This window comes from Hipposideros armiger, unplaced genomic scaffold (genome assembly GCF_001890085.2).
Source record: "Hipposideros armiger isolate ML-2016 unplaced genomic scaffold, ASM189008v1 scaffold_486, whole genome shotgun sequence".
In the NCBI taxonomy this organism is placed as follows: Eukaryota; Metazoa; Chordata; class Mammalia; order Chiroptera; family Hipposideridae; genus Hipposideros; species Hipposideros armiger.
In genome coordinates, this window is record NW_017731836.1 from 1,374,426 (window position 1) to 1,393,950 (window position 19,525).

Here is a 19,525-nt window from a genome sequence, read left to right on the forward strand (position 1 = left end):
TCTCTCTCTCTCTTCCTCCCCCCTCCTTCCCTCTCCCTCTCTCTTTTTCTCTTTCTTCTTTTACTTGAGGTGTAAAATACATACCCATAGAGCAAGGCAGGTAAAGTGAGCTAATTTTAAGTGTACAGCTGATTGGATTTTTATATATGTCTAAACTCCCAAGGCGTGGTTCAGGACACTGAACACTTCCAGAATCCTGTAAGTTTTCTTATGTCCCTTCCCAAACCATGCACTCCTCAGTCACTGCTCTTCTGGCTTCTGTCACAATCAACTAGTTCGACCTGTTCTGGACCTTCATGTAAATTGAATCCTCTCGTATTACTCTTTTGTATCTGGCTTCTTTCACTCAACATCATGTCTGTTCTTTTTGTTCATCGATGTTGCAGCCTCTTTTTTTAAATTTTATTTTTTACTTTTGTTTTTAAGTATTCTAGTATATGTATATACCACAATTTATTTACTTATTCTTGACTTTACTCTTCTAACTGAAACCCATGTAACACATTCTCATGGAATGTCTGGGATGATATATCAAAATGAAGGGTGACTCTCTATTTAAGAGACTCCAGGATGCTTATGAATGTCAGGTTGAGCCATGTGACATTGTCAATTTTCATTTTGTTTATTTTCATATGGTTTTTTCATATGGTTTTTTCATATTTTCATATGGTTTAAACTAAGAGCTAATGAGTTTTGCTGTGCTAGACTGTTTAATTTCCTCTGAAGTTTGAGTATACAGCAGAAGTTGTAGGTGAGCAATTTTGTTGATACAGCTGTGAATATGCTCCTAAGAATCAATAGGTAAAATTGTGACAGCTTGCAAACTGTTGGGAATTCTGGACAAAATATTTTGGGCTTTGAGAAACAAAGTTAAAATGCAGAGGGTGAGTTCCTTGTTTGCGGTTACACCCCTCTTTCCTAGCAGGATGTCCGGACATGGGTTGGTGGGGTCAGAGGCAGCTCTCAGTAATCTCCTGAATAGATTAACAAAGGCGGGGTATAAACAAATAACAGTTTAAATTAAAGATGTAGTTTTTGTTTTTGGCTCTTTCATCAATAATGAGGTGCCTTTGGAAAAGTCTCCTCATCTTCCTGAGTCTCATTTTGCTCAGCTTTAAAATGGAGAGGGTCACAATTAGACATTATCTAGGCTCCCTGCCAAGTGTAATTATCTATTTTCAGGAAGGCATTTCCCTAACATTTGGAGAATGACACTCAGGGTACATTTATACCCCCCAAATGCTCTCTGAGAGGGGATCCTGGGCAGACAGTGTTTGGATCCCACGTGGTGGTGATCCTTTGCCAAGATGTTCTTGACCTCTTAGTTGCTTGAGGTTCCGAGTAAAAGGATGTAATCGCATGTGAAAAGAACTTGCCAGCTCAAATATACCTGGACCTCAGTTCTGTCACTTCTATTTGCTTGCCTCTGCATTTATTGAACACATTCTTGCCCCAGGATGCTGTTCCTTAAATTTAACAGTTTAGAAAGGATGTTAAATGATGCTTGTCAGCTCAAATGTAATAAATGACCTCATTTCTGGTGACATTATCAAGGAGAAAAACTGTAAAAATGACATCCCCCTTTCAGGGCTTTTCAGAAATATCTTCATTTCTTCACAACTGGGCATGTAGCAGCCTTCAACATTCCCTTCCCTGTACTCTATCTTTAGGGGAATGCAGTTAGGAGAGTGGGAATATCCTGTGATTTTTCTTCTCAATTATCTTCCTGAGGGCTCTCTTTATCTGTGGAACTTTTGTCTTTCATCTCTATGTTATGTTATTTTTCAGAACAACACCCAGATGCTTCTGGCAAATTGATGGTTGTTCAATTTTAAGCAATTAAACTCGTATAAACAGATACCCTAACTTCTCTGACCACTTAAACATGGTTGGAGGCTGTGAGCATATTGAAAAGATTTTTTTTAAAGCCATCTGTTGAATCTTCTAAGGCCTTAATCAAACAGTATGACAGCATTTGGACTATTTATGCCTAATCCCATTGTCAAGAACTGTCCAGTTGCCTTATGTCTCAACACATGACTTCATTCAGCCCATTTTTTAAAGTTAAAAACCAGAGGATTACAGGAAAAAAGCAATTTGTGTGACAGTTTTCACATTTCATTTTCCTTTTAATTTTTTTAATTAAAATTTATTGGGGTGACAATGGTTAGTAAAATTATAGAGGTTTCAAGTGTACAATTCTGTAATATATCATCTATATATCACATTGTATGTTCACCACCCAGAGTCAGTTCTCCTTCTATCACCATATATTTGACCCCATTTTTCTTTATAAAAACTCTAGTATGTGTTTCCTTGAAACACTACCTAAGAAAATAGCTCATGTTCATTGATTCAGGCACTGTTCTAAGGTCTTCTCACTTATTGATTCATTTAATCCTTACAATAACCCAATGAGATAACTATTATTATGGGCACACTTTCCAGGTGATGAAACTGAGACACAAAGAAGTTAAATAACTTGCTCATGGTTTGGAATTCTTATTAGCAATGGGATTTTAATTCAAAAGTCAAAAACAGGAAAAGAAGAGAATTTAGAAGTTCAAAGTTCTTTTTATGTATTAATTCGTTTTATCTTTACAATACTATGAGGTAGATCTATGAATTGTCTTTATTTCTATTTCTATGTATTGCTCTTTTTATTTATTTATTTGTTTTTTTTGTTTAAGTTTTTTTTATTTTTTTATTAGGGATTGGGGGAAGGGGAACAGACAAGTTGCTGTAGTTTTGTTCTTCAGTCTAGTTGTGGAGGACATTGCTTTACTGGCCCAAATTGGCACCATCATTGCGCTCTTCCCGGGTGAGACAGATCAATCGCTAGCTTCTGGACGGCCGCTCACTGCGGCTGCTGGCCACTCACGCTGGCTGCCGGCTACATACGGTAGCCCATGGCAACCCACTGCCACAGGGGCTGCAGCCTATGCCGTCGCCGGCAACTCACGGCAGCCCAGCTCCAGGTTGAGCTGTTGTTCAGCATCTTAGCTATGGAGGGCAGTGTCACTGGCCCTCATATGTGGGATCCGAACCGGGGCCCTCTGGTGTCCCAAGCCAGTTCTTAACCAACGCGCCACTCGGTCAGCCCTGTATTGCTCTTTTTAAAAAAAATCCAAAGAATTGATTTGGATTTCTATCACAGAGATAAAAACCAAAAAATTAGGTTTAGAAGATAAAAAATCTTAAGAGAAAGGCCAAAGGAATTGGGGTTGGGATGGGGTTCATTTTTAAATTTTGGTATAATTTCAGAATTCAAGTTGCAGGAGGACATCCTCTTATTTTGAAGAAAGTGATGAGTTGTCCAGATAGGCCCTTTTAGAAGCCATGATGAACACCTGCTGAGGCCTTGTGGGCTGCTGTTTTCTGATAGATTGTTACTTCCCTACAGCCAGGATCAACAACCGAGGAAGGAATTAAGCAATGAGGCTTCATACTTTGGCTTTGTCCCTTATGTTATGTGGACATGCTATTTGGCACTGGGACCTCAATTTATTCACCCATAAAATGGGAATAAACTCACAGGTTTGCTGTGAGAATTATTAAGAGATAGTGCCTATAATGACATGTGACACTTCCTATGACATACTCAAGTAAGGCCATTATATGGACCATCTCTCAAGGATCTTAAGAGTGCATCTTTGCCCAGTAACTATTAAGTTGGATAGCTTCCACTTAGTGAATGCCTAGGAAATTCCAGCTGTCATGCTACGTGCTTTTCATGCCTTGTCATCTTAGCGCCTCATTACTCAAAATATGGTTCTGGAACCAGCGACGTAGCATTACCCAGGCTTGTGAAAAATGCCAAATCTCAAACTCCACCCCGAATCTAATCAACAAAGCTCTACATTTTTTTTTTTTTTTTTTTTTAGCTGAGCCATCCCGCCACCTGTTGGCAGCTCACGGCTGCTCAGCTCGGGCTGACTCGAACCGCTGTTGCTCAGAGCTCAAACTCTTGAGCGAGCTCTTAACCAACAGAGCCACTCAGCCGGCCCCTAAAGCTCTACATTTTTAACAAGATCCCTAGATGGTTTCCATGAATGTTAAAGTTTGAGGAGTGTTGGTATGATCCTCATCACTATCCTACAAGTTAATTGTCATAATTTACATTTTCCAGAGGAGGTAAGGTAAGGTCAGATGTGAAGTGACTTGTTCTAAACTACATAGTCCTGGAATTGGCACTCCCATATATCTGATTCCCTTGTCCTACTCTGCCACCCAACACCCTCAATCCAATGCTGACCCTTAATATTTGCTGGGGTGTCCGGAAGAGTCAATTGCTTCACAGCAGTCTTGCTGAGACCATGCCAACTGGCAGGAGCTGAAACTGAACTCAAGCTCCTGGCATTTGTTACAGGTTGTGTGACTATTCTCTTTTGTCTAATTTCCCTAGTTTTTTCAGTTTTCATTCCTTGTTCCCCAAGCCCGTACCTCCACTGAATGCCAGACTGTTTCTGACTCTCCCTTCTTAGGGTCTACTTAGCTCTTGCTCTGTCCAAGGCAAATCCTCCCCCCAGCATTTTCTTCTTTCCCCTCACCTCTCATCTGTCTAAGTCAAGAACGTCCCCCAACTCATTCCCAGGGATAAACATTGTGCTTTGACCTCTGGCAGCTTAATACAGCAGCTGAAGCATTGAATTTAACTCTGTGGGTCTCTCCAGCTCAGGGCGCATGGGGGGTTCTTTAATAGTGAGGGCTGAGGTTTAAGGGTTGTCTGCATCCTTTCAGAAAATGTCTTTCTGTCCATTAAATAAAAGAGGATGTTAATGCAAATTCCTTGTTCCGCTGCCCCCCCACCCACCCACCGCCACTACTACCGCCACCGCTGCCATATAGTCCTGTCTTTAATATACAACTAGCCCCAACTGACCACTGGATACTTAGAATGAAGTTAGTTGAGAGACTCACCAACGGTGCTGATTCAAACTATAATAAAGTTTTGAGCCACACAGGCAGATTGCTTGGTTTAAGTTCCTCATTTTTGAGATTTCCTTGGCTTGTGTTTAAGGTCCTCTATTTTTGAGATTTCCTTCTCTGGAGCCGATGGGAGTTTTTAGTAGGAATCATAGAGCCCATTTTCTCTTCTCACACTGGGATTCCCTCCCACACTATCTCTCTGCGTGAGCTTTCTCAGGAATTATCTTGTTTTCTTTATCAGTGAATAGGACCATGCTGACAAGTCCAGAGTCAAAGTAATTAAATGTTAATTAATAACAGTGAGGTATAGATGAATCTATACTGAATCATAGTTCCCTATGGACTTCCACTGTGTTTTTGTGTACTTGTTCCCACAATTTTATTTTTGTAGGAACAGGAAAAATTTTAAGCATGATCATAACATTTTTCTTCCTAAGAAAAGTTTTTAAAAAGATGCAAGTTTTGTAGCTATTCCAATTCCTTTGAATTTGATATTTTTCCAACAAGCAAAACAACAGATGGACAAGTGCATCCTCTCAGCTGCTCAGAGTAAAAAAGGTAACACAATGTCCTAAACATGAGACAAATACAGCAGACAGTAATGGAGGACCAGGCTGTGTTGAAACAGGAAGAAAACTCAGCAGCATTGATTTCTATCCTAAAACTCTGCTGCTGAGGAAAGTGAGGCCAAAGGCTTGTCCAAGGTCACACAGCCAATTATGGCACATCAAAAACTAGGACCCGGATTCATGACACCTAGTCCATTTGTGCTACATAGAACTTTTCTCATGAACCATTCCTTTATACAAACTTGGGAAATACTTGAATTTGTTTGAAGTCTTTTGTACTACCTTAAAAATTCATACAAATTCTGCATTTGATAACACACTTCACCCATATTTCCTGTTATTAAAAATAATGTACACTAGCTTAGCATTTTCTCACACTCATGGGCTAAAATTGATGCTTCTAGCATTATCCCAGTCTGTTCATATTTCCTGGAACCCTGCTGGGGATTCTGATTTCAGAATTCTTCCAAATAGCCTCATGTGATTGCCAGTAAAGCTATCAATGTGTCATATGCATGCGTACACTGTTTTCTCTAATCCTTGGTGATTAATTAGGTCCATTTGGTTTGGTCAATACTCAGATGTGATAACCATATGGAGTGGATCTGAATGAATGTTGAATGTTGGTAACTCTTCACTCATTCTTTATGTCAGCCTCCTCCATCCAGCAAGGAACTCCAGGGTTTCAAATGTGCTGTGTAGCTGTACATTGGAAGTGGTTATTCTCTAATCTCTGGGGAGTGGGAGCATTGAGAAGAATTCCATATAATCACCGCCTACTTCTGGGCCTTTGTACCTTTTGTTCCTCCACACTGTAAAGCTTTTCCCTGTTTCTTTGCTAGGTAAGTATCCTACTCATTCTTCCCAAAGTGCCATACGTCATTATCTTCATCAGGTTTTCTTTATCCCTTCCCCTTGAAATTAGCCTCCTCTTCCTGTGTTCCTAAAACATATTGTTGAACCTCTTTTTTTCTTGAAAATAGATTGTCTACCTTTCCACTTAGGTTACAAGCTCTTTGAGGGTGTGACTGTGTCATTTTTGTATGTTCACATGGCTTGTTAGCACTGTTATGCAGCTGTTGTGTAATTAATTTTGGCTGATTTGAATTTCTAAGTCAGGTAAAAGCATAATTTAGGGTGCTTTTGCCATGTGAGGAATAAGAGAAGATGCATTTCTCCTTTCGTCTTGGAAGATTTAGACATGTTCCCATGTTTGGTTTTGTTTGTTTGTTTGTTTTGGTGTTATATTAGCATAAACAAAAGTTCAACTCTATATTTCTTTCCCCACAAAGGTTTTTCCTTTAAACAAAGCTCACTTTGAGAGACAATGATTGGGATATGCTATAGTCCTAAACAGAGTAAAGCGCTCCATCAGGAGTATGTTACAGAAAGTTGTTTTTCAAAGTAACCCTTGCCTGTCAATCTCCCTGAGAGAGAGCATGACATCATATGTCCAGCACCTTGCCATCAGAGGAGGGTCCGTGACCTGCTTGGTCCTGCCCACAGGGGTAAAGGAGGAGGAGCTGACCTTCTGTGGGGCTCTGTCCTAAATGCTTTGACAGAAAATAGACAGAGATGGACGTGGTGAAGCTTAGATACCTGCCTCTTTGCAAACCATACCTCAATTCCTGACAGAAGTAATCTGAAAGCATTCCTAATTTCATCATGAGGTGGAAATCCTGCAAATAGTCTGTATTAGTCAGGGCATGTTAACTGTGAGATCATTCATGCCTGTCTCAGTGGCTGAATACAATAAAGTCTTATCTCTGCCATCTACAACATGTGTATGTGGGACCTTAGTTGTGTGTGTGGAGGGGAAGGGTGGTTTGCTGCATGCAGCTATTTCAGGACCTGAGATCCTTCGATCGATGGCCCATCAGACCCTGGAGCCTCATATCCTTTTCTGGATCCTCTACAAATGGCTGGCAGATGAGGGCCAAGGGAATAATGGAGTATAGGGCACCCACTGATGGCATCCTCTACTTCCACCTACATGCCATTGACTAGACCCCAATCATATGGTCCCAATTAGCTGCAAGGGAGGGTGGGAAATGTAGTGCAGATGTGGCCCTAGGAAGAAGAGGGAAAGTTTTGTTGATTATCTAACCAGTTGTCACATGGACCTTGATGAATTTATTATTGTTATTAATAATATTTTACTTTTAAGCCTTAATATCTATTATTAAATGAATCCTAACTGGAAAAGTTAAATGAAGGAGATAAACAGATTTGCCATTCCTACAAAGCCTTCTCTGATTCCTCCTCATTCTTACCTTCTGGTTTTGATATGCCCCAGGTCTGAATACCAGGAATACTCTAGAAGAGCCTCCCTTAGGTATCTGCCTCTTTCCAATTCAATGGTATATGACATACATGCCTGCCTTGTTGAAGGGTCTGCCTGTTCATGTTTATAACTCCCACTGCATTACATCTTACATACTGTGGACAATCACTGAAGATTTAAGGAATTCATAAATGATTGAACCACCAACTCCCTTACCCCCATTCCAACACAACATGGCATTGGTTCAATTTTACACACATTGGGAGTCTGGAGACCCACAGTTCATGCACATACACTAATGACAGTCCAAACTCCAAGTAAGAAATAGAGAACTAAATGACTATAAATAACTGTAATAGATAATGCCAAATTATGTGTACACATATATTTATGTAATTATCTATTCTCTTAAAAATATCACATTAATATTTTTCTCATCTGAATTGGAAGGTGAAATAACATGGCTTGAAATTTAATTTAGCTAATGACAAACTTGTGTATGTGTTTGGATTAGATGGATGAAACCAACAGATTTCACCTATTTGTCTGGGAGACAGAGAGCTACCAGGATGTGGAGTACATGGCCCTCTGTACTCTCTGCTATGGTAAGCCTAGACAGCATTTCTGATCAGACTGATATCTTTAGAACAGGATGAATCAACTGATGGCCACATGCCAGATCTGCTCTACAGATGCGTATTTGCTTGGTATATGCAGAGTTTTAGAATCTGGGAATTTCCTATTAATTCTGGATTGCCAGTTTTTCTTAAGAAGTCAGGATAGTCTGGAGAATCACAGATGCTAGGTTCCCATGTGGCCACAGTCAGCCAGAGCTGAGTCGGACCTACTGCCTTGTGGTGGGGCAAGTGTCTGCTAGTGCCCCACAGTTCCTTCCCCTCCCTGTTGTTGTACCTCTGGCCGGCTCTGCTTGCTTACCTGTCCTGCCAGGTTCCTGTGAATGGCTGGGCTTGTGTTCCTTCCTAGTGGTTCCATAGCGTGAATGGCAGACCACTGAACTAAGAGTCAAGAGTCCTGGGTTTTAGGCCTGGAACTGCCATTGACCACCAGCAGGATATTAGCAAGTCATTCAATGTCTCTGTGTCTTTAGCCTTCATCCCTCTAACCCACACTCCCACACTAGCCTGTGCCAGAGAGGACTTTATGCTGAAACCCGTGCATGGCCGTGTGTGGAGAACTCTCATCCATCCGCATGTCACCCATGGCTAGAGTGAGTCCTATAGGTGAAATCAAAAGGGGATTTAATTGTTTCCTCTACTTGATCCACACTAAGACCTCACACTGCCATGAGAGATTTGGTTCTGAGAACTTGGCCAAGTCAAATGCCGTAACTGCCATTTGTAGAGTAGGTTACAGTTGATGAGCAGCCTTCACATCCATCGTCTCGTTTGGCACATTGTCTCTCTGGGCCTCAGTTCCCTCTCCTGGAGAAGCATAAACCTGGCTGGCATTTATTGAGCTAGAGCTTTTACTATACACTGGGCATTGTTCTGAGCACTTACATAGATTAACTCATTTTTTAAATTTAAGCCTCATACAGTAAGTACTATTATTATCATCATTGCCCCCGTCTGACAGATTAGGAAACCGAGGCAGTGGGAAGGCCGAGTAACCTTGTGACCTTGGGCACAAGGTCACACACCTAGTAAAAGGTAGGGCCTGGACTGAACCAGGCAAGTGTCTGTGAACCTAAAGATGAATTAGGAAGCCATATGGCCTAGTGGTTAAAACCACTAAATGTGGAATCAGATTGTTACAATTCTTCTGAAAAATGGGCACATTTAGAGTGCCCATCTGCTGGCCATGTTAACACAATGCAGATAGCGGCTATCCTTATTAAGAGTCTGGAAATGTGTTTACATGGAAAGAAAAGAGATGCATGGTAACCCTGGCCTCTCCCCACCCTTCCTCCCCAGACAGGTGCCGGCCGGACCCACAGTGCAGGTCGGGCACGCCTGGTCCCCTGGCGGTAGACGTGGACGTGGCGTTCATGGTGGACAGCTCCCACAGCGTTGGCGCCGATGTGTACCACGCTTCCTTGAGTATAGTGGGTGCCACGCTCGACAACATGGAAATTGCTGCGCAGCCAAACGTGTCCCTCCGTGGGGCGCGCGCGGCCCTGGGGATGCACACGACTCCAGGCTTCTGGCCTGGCACGGGACAACCCCCTGTGCTCCAGGGTTTCCTCCTGACCTCCTATGGCCACCGGATACAGATGCAGAGACACATCCACAAGGTTGCGGGCCGCCCCCTGCAGGGAGCCCCTGCCCTGGGCCACGCCCTGGAATGGACACTAGAGAAGGTGCTCCTCGCAGCCCCGCTGCCCAGGAGAGCACAGGTTCTCTTCGCCATCGTGGCCAGTGAGACCAGCAGCTGGGACCGGGAGAAGCTAAGGACTCTGTCCCTAGAGGCCAAGTGCAAGGGCATCACTCTGTTTGTCCTGGCCTTGGGCCCGGGCGTGGGGACTCATGAGCTGGCTGAGCTGGCCCAAGTGGCCAGCACCCCATCTGAGCAGCACCTGCTACGCCTGGAGGGGATCTCAGACGCAGAGGTGGCTTATGCCCGGGGCTTCGTGCGGGCCTTCCTGAACCTCCTAAAAAGTGAGCAATCCTCGAGCACTGGGGATGCCATTGGTGGGGTGCGGAAAGGAACTTATGGAGCCTGGCATTTGGGCAAGCAGGTGCCCACTGCACCTTCACCTTTGCTGAGCTGTGTGCAGCCCCATAACATCTGGGGAACCCCCAGAGAGAAACCTGTTTCCTGAAAGCCCTGAGCTATCATTGCCCTCACACTGTGCCAAGCCCAGGGCTGGTTTCTTGTCTGGAACCTCTCAGCTGGTAGCTGGGAGGCTTCAGGTTTCCGCCTAACCTCTCCATTTTCTGTTTTACCAAAATGAGAATTACAGCCTCTTCCTTATTGGTGAAGCCTACATTCAAATACGTGCATGGAGGGGCTTTGAAAGCACCAGTGCTGTACACATATAAGGCACAGTTATTGTTATTCCTATATCCCATAATCCAGACCCCAGAATCCAGTCGTGTATAACAGCACTGCTCCAATTTTAACGTGCACATGCAGCATCTCCTGGGTACCTTGTTAAACTGTGGATTGATTCAGTAGGCTTGAGCTGGGGCCTGAAATTCTCTATTTTTAACAAGCTCCCAAGTGATGCTAATGCTGCTAGTCCATGGACCACACTTTGAGTAAGAAGAGTATATTGTATGACATTTATTTTCAGAGGTCTTCAGGGACTTGCCAGGGGCTGAGGGAGAAGTCCAGGGTCTCCCACCTCAGGTTGGGTGGATGAAGCCAACAGTAAAGGTTAAGGGTCCTGGCCGGAATTCTTCCCAGCCTCCTGCCCTAGTGTCCTCACCTCCAATCAGAACTAGCTGAACCAAATTCATGGGCAGCCAGTATCAAAGCTGTACCCCTAGCATGATGATGGAGATTGTTGGGACTGGGGGTAGGTATTACTCTGGTCATATTTCCAGGAATTTGTATTGGACTTTGTCCACCAGTACATAATCCCAAACAACTCTAGTGCAGAGTGCCTTGCTGTGACATGTGAGGCCTTCTTGCCCTCCTTGCTGGAAGACAGGAGTTTTTCAGTTTATAAGTGGATGTGACATCCTGTTGGGAGCCTCAGGGGACATCTGCCCCTTTATCACTGAAGGAATGAAGGGAGTCTGAGGGATATGTTAGAAGTATTGGCACAGCATTTGTGCCTCTCCAGTTCGAGAGGCAGAAAGGTCAATGAACTGGTTCTAGTCCTGGCTTTGCCACTAGTGAGCTGTGTGATCCTAGAAGTGTCAATGAACCACGCTGAACTTTAGATTCCCTATTGCTGCAGAAGGTGAAGGAGAGATTTGTAATAGATGACTGATGGCTTAGTAACTCTTCGAGGGAGAAGCAGGCTGAAGGAATCCCTGTTTTAGTCTTTTAATTTCATTTTACTTTATTTTTTATTATGTTAGGTTGCATTTTATGTCTTGTTATAGTCTTTTATGTTGTGATTTTATATTATTTATATGATAGGATGCATTTTGTTTTTATTGTATTTTATTTGCTTTTATTTTTGTATTTCATGCTTTACTTGAATTTATTTTACATCTTTTTTGTTTCAGGTCAGTGAGTTTTTTATTTTTATGTTTTATTTTATTTCATTTTTATTTGGTTATGTTTTTTATTTTGCTTTATTGTAGTATATATTTTACTTTGTTGTACACTTTGATTTTATGTCTCTTAAATTTCATGTGTTAATGGGTAATATTTTGTGTTTTTTTGCATTTAATTTATGTTTATTTTACTTTTTAACTTTTATATCATTTTATGCTTTATTTGATTTGGTTTGATTTTTTATTCTATTTATAGGTGGAACAAACAAGTACCCACCCCCAGAGCTCATTAAAGAATGTGGTGGCCCAAACCGAGGGGACACTCTGCTGCAACCACTTAGGCTTATCAAGAGGTAGGCTGAGGGCAGAGGTTGTCCCATAGTTCTGTCCCCCTGAAGAAGTCAGTCTCCCTAAAGAAAGGTCACAGGCAATGCTGGTCCTTGACTGTCTGACCCAAAAATATTAGGGCTAGGATACTCCTGTGTTTGACAACCCTGATATGGTTTGTTTTTTATTTTCTTCTTATTTTTTAATATTAAGAGTAACACAGGACCAATATAAAACATTCAAAGAGCACAGAAGTGTATAAAAGCAAAAGAATGAAAATTTTCCATTCCACCACATCCCCCATCTTCTAATCCCATGACCCAGAGGCACAATTAATAATGCTAAACATATTATTGTGATGTTTGTCCAAACACCTGTGCAAACCTAAGAAAGTAGCTAATGTGATAACAAAGTCACCAGGAAATGCCCAATCCTAAAGCTTATTAAGCCAGCAATATCAATTGGGAATTGAACCTATGTGTTCTCATGATTTGGCAATGCAGTTTGATAAGAATTGTTTCTGTATAGGTTGCCCAAGAGCCAGCGTGGCATATCTGGCTTTGCTGATGACTTGGAACCATTTCAAGCAACAGACATTTTTCTAGAGAACAGAACAGCCATGATGACAGCTGTAACTCAGCAAGAAGCACTTGGAAGTTATGAAAAGAATCGATTTGCCGCTGAAGAAAAAGAACAAGAAATGCCTGCAAAACAAAAAGAAAAGAGAAAAGAAATAAAGTCAGGTACTGCCTATGGTAAAAACCAAACTACTTCTTGTTCCTTACGTTGAATTCACTTTTTAAAATCTTTATCTTTTTATTTATTTATTTATTTATTTATTTATTTATTTATTTAGCTGAGCCATCATGCCACCTGTTGGCAGCTCAGCCCAGGCCGGGAATTGAACTGGCGACCCTGTTGCTCAGAGCTTGCACTCTTGAGCGAACTCTGAACCAACTGAGCCACTTGGCCAGCCTTAAAATCTTTATCTTTGAAAACAAATTCCTATGCGCTGTGTTAGCATGAAAATTTTGGCTTTTTATACACTTTCTTTCCAAATACACAAACTCAGATATGGAGCTAAAGAAATAAGTTAAAGAAAACACAAGAAGGCTGTGAAATGAGCTGAACAGAGAGTATTTCAGGGAGTATATGGAGGCACACTCTATGAAGTGTCTGTACTTCATTGTGGAGAAGCGATGATCTATTGCTGAAGTGCTGAGCGTACACATGATCATGAGGGAGAGAGCACTGGCTTGGAGAACATGCTTCTGACCAAGTTTCACGAACATTTGGATCCATGTAGAACAATCAATCCAAGCATCGATTTTGGATCACAGAATGTAGATCCAAAATGCCATGTTACCTCTTACCTGGGCTCAACAAAGTCTGCCAAAGAGAGAACACATGAGAAAGAGATTTGGGGGGACCGGACTCTGAAGTTTTTAAAATGCAGGGAAAAGATGGCTGAAAGAGTTTCTCGGTGAGTGGAGTCATCAGTCCTGCTTAGATTAAATGAGAGATCATTGCCCAGAGGTTTTTGAGTGTGCCCTAGATGGTTCTCCATCAGGGGCTGCTAGCTAAGTGGCCATGGGAAAGTTATTTAATCTCTCTGTGGCTCAGTTTTCCGATCTGTCAAGTGAGGATAATGTGAATACCTACCTCATGGGGTTGTTTGGAGACTCAGACTAGATAATTCATGTGTTTGCCACATAGTAAGCATACAATCCAAGTTGGCTGTTAAGATGCTGATACGTCCCACCTCTTAGATTCCAAAGCCAACACGTGCCAAAGGAGATAACAAAACCAGATAGAGGAATGGGCACTCCCAGCAGGGATAGTAACATTTCACCTCCTTGGGCTAAAAGTTAACATAGAAAGACTGATCCTGTTGATTTTTCTATCATCAGTATTTAATATTAGATAATTTTACTAAGGCAGTGATTTTCAGTCTTGGCTGTAAATTGGAATCACCTGGGAATCTTTAAAAATTCTCAATGCCTAGACCTCAACCCAGGCCAATTTAATCAGAATCTCTGGGTGGGGAACTTACCCAGTAATTCCACTGAGCAGCCAAGAGTGTGACCATTGACTCTAAGGCATCCTCCCCCACAAGTTCAAGGTGAAAGAGATGGAGGGGAGCTTACTGGTCATGTAATCCAATTCTATTCACAGACAAAACCTGAGGCCTGAAGGCTCCCCAAATTTCCCACCCACTCTGTAACTTTGCTCTGGCCAGTGCCTCTCCCATTTCATTCCAAGGTCACTCAAAACTTTTAACACCTCCTCACGCTCCTTTCCCCATGTCTCTCTCTCTAGCAGATGCCCTTGTTATTTTATTTTATTTTATTTTTATTTTATTTATTATTTTTTTGCTTTCAAAAGAAATGAAGGTGGCCAGGTGCAACCTCTTGCAACTTCCTGTATTGCTGCACCCCCTGTCTTTCTGGCCTCTAGTCAGAGAAAAGAGCTACCTCTTGTCTTCCAGGGTGTTCTGTCTGAACTGTCAAAAATGACCAAAAGGACTCCTTTAGACCTCATTGACTTGAGCTCCTTGAGATGTGGCCACTGTTGGCAGCTACCTTCCTCTTCCAACCCTTTTCTTTCTTGGCTTTGGAGATAAGAGTCTTTTCTTGTTCTACTTCTGACCGGTCCATATTTGTGGGCTCCTCTTCCCAGGTCCATCCTCACAGGAGGATCCAGGCTTCATGGAACTTGAAGTTTATACAATTTGGGGGGTGGGGTGGGAAAGGAGGACTCTCTTTAAGAAAAAGAACACAAAATTATTAAAATTAAGCACAAAAGTGAATATTTGCTTAGAAGAGGCTTATGCAAATGAGGGGCCCTGAAGCTTAGGCTTCATTCATTTCATGGTAAACCTGCCACGCTTTCCCCAAGGTCCTTTCTTAAGTCCTCTAAGCACTATCCACCCTACTGGGGCAAGCTTTTCCACCATGACTTCAGCTATTCCCTCCTCTACTGGTGACTTCAAATCCATGTCTTCCATCTTTAACTCTCCTGAGCTGCAGACCCTCCAGATGGCACCATTGCACATGCCCACAAACCCAGTTTAACAAACTGGACTCATCTTTCCCATTCAAATCTCCTCCTCCTTTATTTCTTTACTGGAATGAGTCCCTATTGTCCCAGGAATGGAAAGCCAAAACCCAAACATCACTCTAGTTGTCCTCCCTTCACCTCCTGCCTCCAACTGGTGACTACCTCTTGGGGTAACTTCCTCCTCAGCATCTCTCAGCTCCATCCCCCTTTGCCACAATCTTCCCTCTTAATACCTTGGCTTTAGAGTGTAATTGCAGTGCTGTCTCACTGGTCTCATTTCTTCCAAATTGTCCTGCTTCCAATTCTATTCTGAGCACCAAATTAATTTTTCTAAAATGCAAATCTGGACATGTCATTTCTCTTCTTCTATATTTCCCGTGGTTTATAAGATAATTTCCAGGTGCCTGGGTAAGGCACGTTATAAGATAATTTCCAGGTGCCTGGGTAAGGCACGTAGGCCTCTGCAGTTAGACCGCTACAGGGGTCCTCTGGGGCCAACTGGCTGCCACTTCCCTACACATGCCTTTTGCACTATTTGCAGTTGTCCCTTATGCCCTGTTCTTTATTCCATGTCTCCATGCCATTGCTCACCCCTACCTACCCATCTGCATCTTCTCCACAGTGTCCACCTGGATTACATCTACTCACCTGTTACTACTCAGGTCAAGTTTCACCTCTAAATAGAGTCCTTTCTGGCTCCCAGGTAGCACTAAATTTTCCTGACCTCCTTTGTGCCCCTGTATCTTAAGCTGAATTCTGCCGTAGCACCTGCAACCCTTCATTGCACCTACTTGTGAAGAATTAAATGATGTCATCTCTCTTCATAGAAGCCAGGCTGATTTTGGTACAGTTTTCCATTTCAGTGTTATCTCCAAAGCACACAGATCTATTTTTTGGTTTTCTCCTCCAAGTAGGGCTACCTTATAAGATGTCTACCAGGAGACAGAACAGCCCAGGCAAAATTGTAATGTCATCATAGCTTTTCTTCATACCTATCCAGTTTTCTTCTTTCTTTTCCCCTTTTCATCATAGCTTTTCTTCATACCTATCCAGTTTTCTTCTTTCTTTTCCCCTTTTCTCTTTTTCAGTCCTGGATTCCATGGACTTGTTTGAGTAAACCTGATTGCTGCTGTAGGATTCTTCCAAGGCAAAAGTTAGCACTCGTGGTAAAAATAATGCAAATGTCAGACTGGGGCTCGCAATAATTGCTTGGGTGAAAACTTGTTTTCCCCCAATGCCATATCAGGCTGATAAAAGAAAACTTAAGATTCTAAGGCTTCCTGAGTGTTGCAAAGAATGCCTTCAAAATAATTAGTTTAAAGCATCGAGGATTTGCTTACCTATAGCAGTGCTGACCAACCACTAGCCACAAATTTAAATAATTTGAAATTAAATAAAACTGAAAATTCCATTCCTTGGTTGCAATATCCATATTTCAAATGCCCAATAGCCACATGAGCAGGGGCTACCGTATTGGACAGTGCAGATATAGAACATTTTCCTCATTGCAGCAAGTTCTGCTGGACAGTGCTACCCAAGACAAATAGTTGAGAAGCAGCTTCTGTTTGATTGTCTCCCAGACTAATAGCAAGGATGGGGCTTCTAAAGGCAAAAGCCACAAAGTGTCACTAGAAAAAGTAATGATTTGTCTAAACAAGGCCTTGGCTTCTCCGTTTAGAATCAGTTTGGACCGGTAGAAGTTGGTGCCAGTTGATTGCTGAGCCCCAGATCTATTCGTTGAACCTCCTTGTTGACCGAGTACGGTCAAAAGTTCACCATTGGAGTGTTTTTCTGTTGACTCTGATACATTTTTTGAGAAGCATTTGCTGTGGCTCCTTCTCCTGGGCCCTCACTGCTTGCTATCTCACGCCCCCCCCGGAATCGGAGTCATGCAGCAGGCCAATTCAAATGTGTCTGTTCAAAGCATAGCACAATTTCTAGGATGAATGATTTACCCCTGGAAGAGTGCATTTCATCCCCTTGGGTCCAGCACATCTCGTCACTTCTTCAAGAAAACTAATCTATGTTGATTATACTAATGGATAAGTAGGCAGCTTCCCAGGATCAGACCACAAATGTTAACTCTTGCTTTCTGAAGGCAATGTCTCCTTTATTTGGGAGTGCCTGCAAGGCCCAGGGGAAACTATGTGGAGGATATCACGATTCTGTGCTGCAGGGCTGCCTTGAATGAAACAAGAATATTTTTCTATGACATCAAACCTGTTCTTTCTAGAAAGCCGGAGGGTGGCATACCTGAGAAAAATAATGTCTTATTTAAAATTCAAGGCAACTCAGATTTTACTCTGTTGTTAACTTGTGGATTCTCCATACTGTTTTTCATTTTCCAAGAACATCACTTTTTTCTTTTAGTATATTTCTTTACTTCTTGGGTGAGTTTTAGGGTACAATAAATAATAAATAAACTGGACTTGCTTAGGCCATTAGACGGGTTTGGGATTAGGCAAGGGATTAAGATGGTTTAAAAAAAGAGGGAAATGAGTATTATAAGCAAGTAAGAGGTTTTCAGTATCAGAAAGATTTATTTATTTATTCACTCACTCATTCACTCATTTACTCATTTATACACTATCTGGTGTATCTGCTGTACGTTAATTACTGTGCAAAATAGTAGCTATAGCAGTATTGCATCTTTTACATGTTATGTGACACCTTACAACAAACTTGTGATGTAGGTTTTTTGTTTTTTTTAAAAAATATTGCTTTTATAGTTGAGGAAACTGAGGCTCAGAGAGGTTAAGTTACTTGCTGCCGGTCACACAGCCAGTTCATGGTGAGGCTATGTGATTTATTTCCAGGTTTACGACATCAAACCATTGCTCCTTTCCTGTCATGCTCATGTAGAAAATTCAGCTCTCTCTGCATTTGTTTTATGGCAGGTCCTTGTTTTATGGATCCAATGGGAGGCGAGTGCCAGGAGTACATCCTGAAATGGTACTATAACAAGGAGAAACAGGCTTGCCAACAGTTCTGGTATGGCAGCTGCGGGGGCAACGCCAACCGGTTCGAAACCAAGGAAGAATGTGAGCATTGGTGTGGCCCAACACCCCTATAAAGTCAGACAGAACCTCATTTACTGCTTCCTCTGTTTTAATAGCTGATGAAACCAAGATTACCTTTCCTGAGACAGTGCCACATGTCTCATAAGTGGTGAAGCCCACTCTATAATCTCAGAGGTCAGATTCCTAACCTCCTGAGGTTTTTCCTGCCTGTGAATGCTTGGGTCAAATGATTTGTGAATTGAGAAGAACTGTATTCTAGTAGTTTAAAAAAGTAATGGAGACTTGCCTGAAAGTTGCTTAAATAATTTAGAACTGAATAAAAAAGACATTTGAACTTGACCTATAAACTTTAATTTAATTATTATTATTATTTTTTGGCTATGTAGCAAAAGAAAAATCAATGTAAGCAAGTGAGTAAAACCGAATTAGGAAGTGAGTTGAAACTTGATTTCTTTTTTTACCACAAGAACCTGGAAGTATTAGTCAAAGCAGGGGTCTGAAAAAGGGGACACCTAATGTGAAATTTCATCCTTACTACCTAGTGTGAAAATAAAGGTATTCTCAATGAAATCATTTGGTGTGAGACCTCATATGATATCTGCTCACTGCAATCTGTGCTGTACTTTGTGACATAGCAGTTGATGGAGGGGAAACAGCAGTTGACTTTGCCATGGAACTGATTCTTTGACATCAATACAGTGACTCTTGCCCTTTGATAGTTGGTGACTCAACAATTAAGGCAAATATAACGTGAAGTGTGTAGGTTCACCATGGATGACAATTTTGCAATATGGATATTGAAGACAATTGTGATTTTGTGAGATCTTCCTCTGGCTCACAGTTATATTCCCCAGGCCTCTGAACTCGGGCCCAGGTTCAAGGCAGAACTGGGCACTGCATGAAATTCTGGAGCTGCTGGGTACTGAGGGTGCCTGGCATGGGTCCTCTGGAGGATCATGTATTAGTCTGCTTGGGCTGCCATAACAGAATGCCACAGACTGGGTGGGGCTTAAACAACAGAAATTGATTTCTCACAGTTCTGGAGACTGGAAGTCCAAGATTGAGGTGTGAGCTTGTTTGGTTTCTGGTGAGAGCTCTCTTCCTGCCTTGCAGACAGCTGTGCTCTTGTTAACCCTCAAATAGCCTTTCCTCTGTGGAGAGAGAAAGAGAGAGGGAGGGAGAACAAGAGAGTGAGAGTGAGAG

General features: G+C 42.1%; 1 protein-coding gene across 1 annotated transcript in view; it reads left to right on the forward strand.

The window, feature by feature from the left end:
• LOC109395820 (collagen alpha-4(VI) chain-like) overlaps nt 1–18,870 on the forward strand; it is a 100,937-nt gene extending 82,067 nt beyond the window's left edge. The window contains exons 28-32 of the mRNA XM_019667146.1: nt 8,297–8,387; nt 9,717–10,400; nt 12,172–12,268; nt 12,771–12,985; nt 18,200–18,870. Coding sequence (XP_019522691.1) covers nt 8,297–8,387; nt 9,717–10,400; nt 12,172–12,268; nt 12,771–12,985; nt 18,200–18,375 — 1,263 coding nt within the window. The 3' untranslated portion in view covers nt 18,376–18,870. The remainder of the gene's footprint in view (nt 1–8,296; nt 8,388–9,716; nt 10,401–12,171; nt 12,269–12,770; nt 12,986–18,199) is intronic.
• The last annotated feature ends 655 nt before the right edge of the window (nt 18,871–19,525 follow it).